Source organism: Rhipicephalus microplus, chromosome 9 (genome assembly GCF_043290135.1).
Source record: "Rhipicephalus microplus isolate Deutch F79 chromosome 9, USDA_Rmic, whole genome shotgun sequence".
NCBI classification, from domain to species: Eukaryota; Metazoa; Arthropoda; class Arachnida; order Ixodida; family Ixodidae; genus Rhipicephalus; species Rhipicephalus microplus.
The window spans coordinates 5,266,617-5,277,990 of record NC_134708.1 but is presented as its reverse complement, the minus strand read 5'-3'; the positions used below and the strand labels follow the sequence as shown (position 1 = coordinate 5,277,990).

Sequence of the window (11,374 nt, the reverse complement as noted above, 5' to 3'; positions counted from 1 at the left end):
ATCTCTCTACTATATATCATGAGTCCTTGCCATTTGTAAAGCGTTTGTGCTGTAAGGCACAGGAAGCACGAAGTAGCCGCCCGTATCAGATATGAATCAAAAGCGTGAGTGGCACCAACATAAAGCCATCTACATGGAGGAGCATGTCCGGTGGCTTTTAGCAAAACATAGGTTATGTTGCGCAGATTTGAAGAGCTTTCTGCTCGGATGTGCTCACCCAAGGCTTTCTAGGCGTGCCTGTAGCTGATTGTCAGAAACGAATTCAGAATAATATTTAGGCTCATTATTAACATCGTGATGGCTAGTACACGTCCGCAGAAAGAAAACGCAGGACGATTAGTAAAATGGAATTAAGGCCTGCCGAACTGAGGACGGATCCGTTGGTTGTACGCAATCGCATATCATGGTGCATCGCAACGTTCTTACAAATCCCTTGGCCATATTAAGGGTAATTTGACCTTGGTGATATTCGGAACTAAAGTTATATGTCTGCCCACGTTTGGCAACATTCAGTAAGTGCATTGTCTATGGCATGTTGTCTCTTAGTCTAAGACTCTAAATGTAGCTTTGAAGACAGGTTGTCCTGAGAGACTGAAGGTTGCTTATTAACAGCAGTAAATAGTGAAAGAGCGCAGAAGTATCAACGCGGCTGTGGTGTTTGCCACGACAGTGAGGCGAGTGTCTCTGGGCATTTTATTTGCCCCTTAGGGGACTCTGTGTCATCACCGAGGTTGCCCTGCAGCGTCTTCTATAGTACACGATGAGCTACGACTAAGCGGGTTGCTTGCTTTCAGTATGCAGTCTCGTCTGGCCTACATGTCCCCGAAAACGCCGGCGAAAGTCTTGCGCAGGTTCCTCATGGTGTCGTCCGGGTCCTCGCCCTTCTCACTCGTTTGGCTCGCTCGCCGTGGCCGCGGGGTGGCAGCCGCACGCGGTTCCCTGCGACCATCGACATTGTCAGCCCCGATAGGAGTGATAGGAGTGTGCATTGACGCGAGCGGGCATTAGAACTCCCACTTGAAAGTTTCAACACTCGCTGCCTGTTACTTTGTAAGAAAACTGGTCAACCATGCACATAGAGGACCAAAACTATTGTCCTACGCTCCTCTCACTCAGCATCACAGTTTGCGCGAGTTGGTAGTTCATCAAGACAATTTCAACAGTGTGTGAATGACCATGAATGCGTGGAAAGAGAGCTGACATGGACAAGTGTTGTTATTCAACTGATATTAATTAAAAAAAAAGACACACATAAGTAGAGAAATATTGTGCAGTGCAAAAAACGTGACTTTTACTGCACATGATTGCTTACAACTGACGAAATTTTAAACAGAGGTAATAAATAAAAATAAATTCCACTCAACTTTATCTTGAAAGAGCACAGGCATGTGGAACATAAGCAACTTCTTCTTTAAGTCAATTGAAAGCATGCTGATGCATCCCCCATATGTGCAATGTAGCTAGGTAGTCACTTCTACAATTTCTCTAAGGAGAAAATTTTTGTTTTCGTAGATTACTTCTCTTTGATTGTAGGCAGGCTGGCAAGCACACCCCTTACTCCAGTATTGGTTTCCTGCATCTAGTTTTGTTCTACGGTCAACGTTTGTGGAATGGCAAGAAGACATATTTATTCCAAAACGATGTGTTTGTATCTGCTCCTGTGTCGCCCCGGCCATCAGTGGCTTTATTCTGGCAGCTATCAGTAATGGAAGTGCTGCTCCAATTGCTCCAAACTTCTTCAAAAGAGAAATGCTGCTCTATGCTGCTTCAAAGTGCAATATTTGCTAGTAACTGCTCCAAACCTGCTCCGAAATTGTGTTGGCAAACTAAAAAGAATGAAGTTGAACAATGGGACCATCCAGTGAGCCTAAGCGAAACCATAAGCAAACTGTTACACACTGTCATCCTAGCATGCAATTCAGTGGCGCAAATCCAGAAAAATCTCAAGGGGTGACACATATCAGGCCATGGTGTCCAATTTGTATCTTTATTATGGTATGTATTTTTACTTATGTAAGAATTACATCGTGCTTTAAAGTTTAAAAATTGAGCATGGGGTCCGAGCTCGAGCAATTGCATTGTTCTATTCAGTCTCTTTTTTTCACCTTTTTTTTTTCAATTTCAATAATTCACACAGCTAAGGGACATTTAACACGGGTACGCAGTAAAATATAAAAAGTCTTTTAAAAAGTTGATTGTGCTCTACTTAACTGTTAACTAAATTTCACAATTATTTCACATGCTAAAGCTAAATCTCAAGGCAGACACTTGCAAGGGCTGTCCTTCGCAGCCTGAACACTAGAAAAGTCTGTACTCCCTTGTCCCTCCTCCCCCTCCCCCATGATTTACGTCAATGATGCTAATATACCACTTGTATACTAGCTGCATACTAGCATACGGCATGTTTAATAATAAATATACATATTTATTAGATGCTCAAGTGATGTTTTGGACTTCGGAAGTCGTTAGGAACATGCATCTGCTTCCAAAACACCAGTAGGAATCTTAAGCTATAGCATTTTTTTCTGCTCCGAAGACACTTGAGCCTGCTCCAAATCCCCATTTTTTCTGCTCCAGAATCTGCTCCAAAAAGCAAAATGTCACTTTTATCACTGAGCTATTGACCGTAGATTGGCACGCCTTTGGGAAGGCACAAATGTGCTTTGGGTGTTCCAATATGTAGATGATTTTCTAATTGTTTCTGATCGTTCAGTCCCACCCTTTCACTCAGTAGTGTTGTCCACATTTGAAGTTTTCCCGATCATCCCTTAGACCACTGGTGCTCACTCCGAGGTTTCGGAGGCTGACAGCTTTAGGTTTCTTTATGTTTGACTGTATTTCACGGCCGATAATGTATGCTGGAAATATGAGCCCAAAGCTTAGAAACCTCCATTATCGTCTCTTCAGCCCACTTTAAGATGGTGGAGTAAGGCATTGTGAAACTCAGCCACTGCAATTCTCTCAAGGTGCCCTCCTTTTACTAGTGTGAGAACAGCTTTGCAGTTCAGGGGTCTACATTGAGAAGGCTGGTTATTCACAGTACATCCTTGTTTCTATTACTGGTCTACTTCTCAGAGAGACCAAATGTCTTCACCGTTATGATCGTCTTAACAAGGGTGAAAAGACAGCTAGGGTGGCAGTGGTTCCTTACTTACACCAAGTTTTGTACCGCCTTAAGGAAGCGTCATCAGCGACTGCTGCACGAGTGACTAGCATGCGAAAGCGGATTCGTTGTTGGGAAGCGGGTTATGTTTGACAAGATAGGGCAGGACGTCGGTGTGAAAATTGTCTTTTCCGCGCCACAGAAACTAAAGAAACTGCAAACTAACGTCCTCTGCCAACAAAAGAAAAGACGGCAACCTGATTAAGTACAGGGGCACGTATGGCGTATGTCATCCCGGTGTCATGTGGGAAGAAATATATTGAGCAGGTGTCAAGATGCCCCAATGTACGCTTTTGTGAACACCTATGGAATGTGCACAGCGGCAACTCTAGGCATATGAGTGCGCATTGTAAGGGGTGTGGTTGCCTGCTGGCCTACAATAATACAGAAGTAATCTATAAAAACAAAAATGTGCTCACTAAACAAATTGCAGAGGCGGCCCACATTGCACACATTTGGGAGAGGCATTGACTGTTCTTCCATTGACTTACACAAAAGACATATTGCCGATCTTTCGCATGCACATACTCTCACAAGATAAAGTTGTACGGAGTTTATATATATTTTGTTTAATTTCATCACTTGTAAGCGATCATGTACTGTAACAGTCATATTTTGTTTTGCGCTGTGCAATTTTTCATTACTTATGTGTGTCTTTTCTGCAAAAAAAAATTACTTTAAAGTCAGTGCTCGTCCGTGTCGGCTCTCTTTCTGTGCATTTGAGTTTATTCCCGCATTGTTGAAAATTTTCTCGCCCAAGGCTTTGCTCTGCTTTTTCAATGGCCTATACCAGCCTTTCTGCAGCAAGGGAAAGCCTTTCCGCTGTAAATACAGTGTCGCTCAGTATTATTACCTCTGCGTTGAGGCTATCATGGAACACATGCACAGAGGAAAAACAAGGCAGTAATATCATGTGTGTTTTTACTATTTTTTATTTTTAAACTGGTTTTGCTGTCCTTGGGGCACACTTTGTGGGGGTGTCCCTGTACAGTCACCTTCACCTCTTCGTGAAAGATTAGTCGTGGTTGGCTGAAATGTTTTTTAGGGACATGTGGCACCGTGCTCCCGAAACTCTAGCAGTAATTAGGATCTGTAGGCAGTTACAATCTAAGAATAAATGCATTCTCCGCTCAAAGCACTGTAGCATGCCTGTCATTCAGCTGTGCAACAGAGCAATGATTGGCGATTTCTGTTCAAACTTCAATCACATTTTTGCCGGTGGTGCAAATTCTATGCATAATATAAAAGTTCTTCGCTCTTTGTTACAATGTTACATTTCGCAGAGCAGTGAATCCGGAGTTTTCAACGAAATTCGCCAAGAAGTAAAATCTTTCGTTTGATAACTAGCAAAATGAACACAAGCCTGTACAGGAAAGTGGTATGCCTGAAATATGCAAAATCTGCTTGAGGTTACGTAAATTACCGTCTGTAAATCGGCAAGACATTTATGCAAATTCTGACTGGGTGGGACGGTGACCGCTGTGGGCGGAGCTTACATGTATGGATTGATTGATGGATGCTATGAGCATTCCCTTTAAAACTTGGCGGTGACATGTGTGCCATCACGCTTGCAAAAAAAAGTGAAACTTTCTTTTTATGTTGTCCTAATGCCTTATTTATTGAGATCAAATCTATCTTATTATCACGAAGAAAAATATAAATTTATATTCCATCTCTTTGACTCTTCTGGCAGAATGACATCATTTTTCTACTATTTCTGTCCTTTATCTCTACTTATCTGCCACCAATGCTCTAACCGTCTCTTACTTGCTTCTATCACGGACGTTTTCAGCTTTTCATGTTTGTCCCTAAAAACCAAAGCCTGATGTAGGCTTGTACCCACACGTATATCTGAGTGGATATCGCCGCATGCAATCGGAACATGTTCCATCGTTTCCTTAGCTACCCCACAGTATGGGCTTCTTCTTTATTGAATCTCGCTTTGAACAGTAAAACGCTTCCCCTTGTTCTTTTTCTCCACTTTGTGTCAATGCTCTTCCTATAAAAATACCTGAACACTTTCCCTACCCATCTACTCTCCTTCATTTTCCTAAGCCTCTCTTATAATCTCATTTTGCTCTGAGCTTCCCTGACTTCAAAACCATTCCATCTCATATCCCCCTTTACAGCCTCATTCGTCACTTTTCTGTCAGCGCCCAACGCGAGGCGTCCCAAAGTCCTTTGATTTTACGTCCATTTCTGATTGCACCTCTGACTTCATGCACATTACTGAGTTCCCAAATGTAAGCCCTAGAACCATTACGCTTTTCCACAGACCTTGAAGTAGCTATTGTATCCCTATAACGCTCTGTGCTTCATTATTGCGGCATTGCTATTTCCCTTTGCTGCCGATGTTTATTCATGTACCTTCATATATCTATCTCGCTCATTTACCCATACCCCGAGGTACTTGTACTCACTTATCCTTGGTATTTTTTGACCCTGTATTAAGAATGCCTGGTTTTCGTGATCATTGAATGTCATCAATCCACATTTTGTTGCACTAAATCATTGTCCTAGAGTCTCGCTTTGCCTTCCACACATATCTGCCAGCCGCTGTATATCGTCTTGACTGTCCGCAAATAGGACAATATCATCCGCATAAAATAGACCTAGAAGCTACTGCTCAACCATCGCGCTAGCCTGTTTGTGTAACAGATTAAACCCTATTTTTCTCCCTTCAAGCGCTTTTTCCATCCTCACAATGTACAGCATGAATAACAGCGGGGACATCTCTGTCTCAGCCCCTTCTTAATTTCAACACTGTCATTTCTGCTTATTCCTTCCCATTCTACGCGAACAGTATTTTCTTAGTATATTTCTCTCAGAAGCTCTTTACAGTCGTCTTCTATGCCCCCTTACTTCAATATGTCCCACAAAATTACCTGATTAACGTTGTGATACGCCCTAGGGGTGTCCAGCTAAGCTACGTATAAGGGCCTGTTTTCTATTTTAGATATTTCTATATACTAAGAACAAACAAGTTATCGTCTAACCGCCTGTGGATTCGGAATCCATTCTGAAGTTCTCCCCAAAAATCATTTTGCTCTGCCCACGTTTCTGTTTTTAATTTTACTGCCTTCATTGCCTACCTGTATAGCACAGATGTAACAGTTTGTGGTCTGTGCGAACGAATGTTAACCTTTTCTTCCTTGCCTTTATAGATTAACTTCATTCTACTTTTCCACCTAGTGCCTGGTATTTTCTTTTTTCTGTAATCACTTTTCTATGAATTTCATGAGTGGTTCTTTAGTGCTCTGTCCTATTTCGTTAATGAGGCAGACGGGAACCCCATCTGAGCCCGGAGTAATGTGCTTAGAAATTTTTCCTTTGGCCTTCTTCTAATTGAAATTATCACGTTCTTAGGCCAGCAGTGCCACCTGGCGGGAGCGTGCTTACGCGGCCGCTTGAGAGAAGAGCGTTTACTCGTTTTGTGGTCAGCGACGAACGGCGCTCGGGGAGGTCCGTGGGTACGGTTTCACGGCTCGGGCTCCCGTGATAAGTCAGGCATTGGCGACGCCCCACAACATCCAGCACACGGGAGTAAGGGTAATTAGTTGTAGAGGAACTGGGTGGGACATAAGCCCATGCACTCAGACATTAACATCTGTAAAGCGCTCGTTCTGTGTTCTTACTCTCCCCGGGTTTCGTTTCATTGTCATAGCAGTCGTATGAACACTCTCGGTGGTTTCTTGCGGTCAATTTTCCTGTAAAGTCCAGATTGATAACTCTGCCCCGTGCATCTAAGTTCTGCCCGCGAGTGAGAACACATGAGAACGCGACAGAAGCAGAGATGGGACAAGATGGCCACCACCGTCGTCTGGAGGTCGTGCATGCGACGCCACCCCGTTTGCAAGACCTGCCAACGATTGCTCCTTAAGCAGAGAGGAACGCCACGTCCGTCTTTTGTAATGTTCAATTCAGACGGCGGACCAAGTCCGGATATGTCGTGGACGCATATGACTGGTAAGAGGAAAATCCGCCTGCGAATGATGGGATTGATTGATATGTGGGGTTTAACGTCCCAAAAATCACTATATGATTATGAGAGACGCCGTAGTGAAGGGCTCCGGTAATTTCGACCACCTGGGGTTCCTTAACGTGCACCCAAATCTGAGCACACGGACCTACAACATTTCCACCTCCATCGGAAATGCAGCCACCGCAGCCGGGATTCGATCCCGCAACCTGCGGGTCAGCAGTCGAGTGCCTTAGCCACTAGACCACCGCGGTGGGGCAAGCGCATGATGGGACACCGTGGGAGGGGATGGGTGTGCGTTGCTCGAGCAGCAACTGTGAACTTCGTGGGTGCTATCTCGACAGACCTTAGAAGACGGCTGTTAAACTTTCTACACTCTCACCATGTCACGAATGAGTGCACGGCAAGCCTCTTCTCTTGCCAACTCTACACGGGGAAGAGCTGTGGGACGATGCCCTCCGTGATAGACCTCCCGAGGTCCCCCCGATCCTTAATATGAAGGACTCGACACATCGCCGGAATCAACCTACAAACACCAGACTAGGTGGTCCCCGCCCCATGCACCTTGTTCAATTGCAATATTACAAATAAAGATGTGTTACTTTCTCTCACACAACTTATTTCGCATTGAGGGACTGCACAAAAAATCACAGCATACCCACAGAGTGAATGATAATGAGTTGGGCGAAGCGTCCGATCGTCCGTCTGTCTGTGGATATGCTGTGCTGGCAACACCAGAGGGATGGACTGAACTTGACCATAAGGAGCTTCAGTCCTAAAACCGCTTCTCTCCCTATATTTAAACGTTTATTGAAAAACAAAAAGAGTACAGGGAGCGGGTGCATCACTGGCTTGAGCGGCATATTGAAACTGGTCGAGGAGCACTAGTTACACCGCGAGATCCTCGCTGGGGGGTAAAGTCTCTCACTGCGCTCTTTCGGAAATTTTGTTGTTAATTTTGGTTGGCCTGTTCTAGCAATCTCACGTAATGTGGGCGAGAGTGAAACTGCCTCCTTACCATGGAGGCTTATCGTTGTACATTGTGGGGGAAATGGTATACGTTTAAAATAAGGTTTTTGATATGTGTGTATACGGCGCCATCCATGAGAGTACTGTCTGGATAGATCAAGGTGTGAAGGACTCTACTTTTGGCGCTCGAGAAGTTGGTGCCCAAAAATATCTTGCGCTAAGGTGTTTCGACCGAGTGTTTGACGGCTCGGTTGATGAAAGCACGAGCTGCACCGTCCGCTCTCTCATTGCCATAGAGTCATGCGTGACTCGGGCACCACATGATCGCATGCTTCTGCATTCCATTGATCGACTGGGTACTAATAAGTGAATAGTGTTGTGTAGTAGTCTCGCGGTGACAAAGTCTACAGGCGACCTTGAAATCTGTATCACAGTTTGTTGTTAACGAATCGCTTTGCCCTTGCGACCAAACTTATGTTCGTCGCGCTATCCTTCGATTACGAAATGTTGACGTTGCTTGTCATGGTCTTTTTCAAGTGGCATCCTGGAAATTATACTAAGAAATGTATCATTAATAAAATAATGTTTCTCACTGAGTCACTGGTGGTTTCATAACACGCACGGTGGCATGCAACGTAAAGGTCACAGCTCCATAGTGTACTCATTCGCCACATGACGGCCGTAGAGGCAGCATAATAACATTGTGTTTCAACCGCTTCCATGTCATAATGACGTGGACAGAACTTTATTGGCCTCTGTCTGCGAATGACGAAAGGACTTGCAAGTGACATAACAACACGAATGCGTGACGTCACAAAACTACATGCGTGCGCCACGCTGTTCACCAACATGGCGGTAACAGTGACGTCAGCGCAAATAAACTATAAATGAAATTTCATATAAAGGTGCGATTCTCCTAGGTTATTTGTTACACTACACGCAGTTATCGCGAATGGTTGTCGCGAGACAAACTCACTGTGTGGCGGTGGCTGGCGGGGTCGCACTGGCCACGGTGGGTGCTACAGCCGCGGGTGGTGCGACGGGCGGAGCGCCCACCTGCTGGGGCGGCCGGCAGTACTGCTGCATCCGCTGGAGCACCAGGTCAGCGATGAAGCGCCTGTCTTCCTCCTGGCTCTCGCCCAAAAGCTGCATAGCTGAGTCGTTGGCCTGCACGCACGTGCCAGTCCCATCAGCAATACGCAGGCCATGATGTTATTGGACCAAACATGGCAGCGAAGATGGTTATGCTTTCGTTTCGACGTAAGGTTATCTATGCATACGTAGTAACTACAAGCCAGAAAGAATCCAATTATTTTCTTGTTCCAGTGTAAAAATTCTGTCTGACATAATGCAAAACACTAAACGCTAGCAGGAATTACTCATATAAAGAACACTTTTACAGCCCCGCCGCAGTGGTCTAGTGGCTAAGGTACTCGGCTGCTGACCCTCAGGGCGCGGGTTCGAATCCCGGCTGCGGCGGCTGCATTTCCGATGGAGGCGGAAATGTTGTAGGCCCGTGTGCTCAGATTTGGGTGCACGTTAAAGAATCCCAGGTGGTTGAAATTTCCGGAGCCCTCCACTACGGCGTCTCTCATAATCATATAGCGGTTTTGGGTACGTTAAACCCCATATATCAATCAATCAAGAAAACTTTGACACTTTATCCTTGCCTCATTTCTCGAGTTTATGGTTAGGTGCGCGTTGCGTCCTTGAAGGCATGTAATCAGTATGGTTGAAAATGTTTTGCCATATCATACCCATAAATGCAATAATGAGCATTGCTGAACAGTGCTGTCTGACTTTTTCTGACAAATATGAACATATCGGTCGTGAAAAGCGTCTCGATGACGCTCATATTCAGGGAGAACAGTTGCAGGATTCAAAAGTGCATTGAAGGCCAACTAGTGAAATGCTTAAAGTACACGTGCCTCGGTGATGAACTCCCTGCCGTCCTTGGCCTGTATGGCCTCGACGGCGCAGATGTCGAGGCCTCCGAACAGTTCGGACACTGTGTCCACCCAGAGACGGTGCCGGTCGGCGAGGGGCACCTGTTCGAGCATGGCTGAGCCCACGTTCGCCTTCCAGTGGCCGCTGATGCTCTTGCGCACGAAGCACTTGTATGCAGAGCCGATCTTCTGGATGTGAAGGTCGCATTTGGCCTCGACGAACGGCTCGACGACACAGTAGCCGCCCGCGAGCGCCACTAGTCCCGCCACGTCCTGCAACTCCTGCTGGCTCTGCACGCGCACCTTGCCCATTCCGCCGTGTGCGTGGCCCACCTTGACCACGCAGGGAAACTTGGAGGCGGCCAGCTGCGCAAGGGCAGAAGTGGTGTCACCTGATTAGCAGCACCGTTTGTTCTTGACATGCAATGTACTGCTGGAGTAAACCTTGCGGAAATTATCTTTCGATTTGTGGTCACAAGAACGTTGGGTTTATTTTGTGGTCCCCAAAATGGGCCTAGGACAGGCCCGTAGACAGGCATTTTTTACCAGGGTGGGGGGGGAGGTAGGGAAGTTGCTGCAGACATTTGCTATTTCGGAAAAACACCTACTTTTTTAATATTTTCGGCAAATCATACGGCCCCTACATCAAAATTCGGGGGAAGGGGGTGGCTATTAGGGGGAAGAGCAGTACTTGCTGCAACTGAAGGACTACTACCATCCCGATTCGTGTTGCATAGGTTTTCGTTCCTTAGTTGTCATGCCAAAGTCGGCCGCTTGCTGACAGTCAGACGTTATGCTCAAGCGGATGCTAACCATATCGGCGTGGTTCGGGAAGAAGCTCTGCTCCATCAGGGGGAATTGTTCCCGGCCTAGACGGCGCTGGGCGCTCTGTAGCTGGGCGAACACCCACGGTTTGTCCTGGAAGTTGTACAGGCTGTGTAGAGAGTTGACAGCCGGCACGCCTCCGAGCCGCAGGCCTAGAAGGAAAGGCCGGTCGTCACGGCTGCCATCGCGCACATGCTGCCGCACAAGCACCATGTCGGGCCGGAAAGAGCGAACCACCTGCAGAAGGACACGCCACTTTTCTCTTGGGATGTGCAAACGTATATGTTTAATCTTTTGGAGCTAATTTGTGTGGTGTAATGAAAAGCTCCTTGTACTTCAATCAATCAATCAATCAGTTTATTATCATGTCATAAAATGATCTTACAGGAAGTAAAATATACAGACGAGGGTCCCAAAGTACACGACTGCAACGGGACCCTCGGTGATGATTACAAATAATAAAAGCACAAGCAGCTGTTAGAATCGTAGAAA

General features: G+C 45.9%; 1 protein-coding gene across 1 annotated transcript in view; it reads right to left on the bottom strand.

Moving 5' to 3' along the window:
* Positions 1–652: 652 nt before the first annotated feature.
* Positions 653–11,374, bottom strand: part of Syn (synapsin) — a 29,630-nt gene continuing 18,908 nt past the window's right edge. The window contains exons 5-8 of the mRNA XM_075874277.1: positions 10,871–11,119; positions 10,040–10,423; positions 9,088–9,278; positions 653–939 (exon numbers count right to left, since the gene is read on the bottom strand). Coding sequence (XP_075730392.1) covers positions 813–939; positions 9,088–9,278; positions 10,040–10,423; positions 10,871–11,119 — 951 coding nt within the window. The 3' untranslated portion in view covers positions 653–812. The remainder of the gene's footprint in view (positions 940–9,087; positions 9,279–10,039; positions 10,424–10,870; positions 11,120–11,374) is intronic.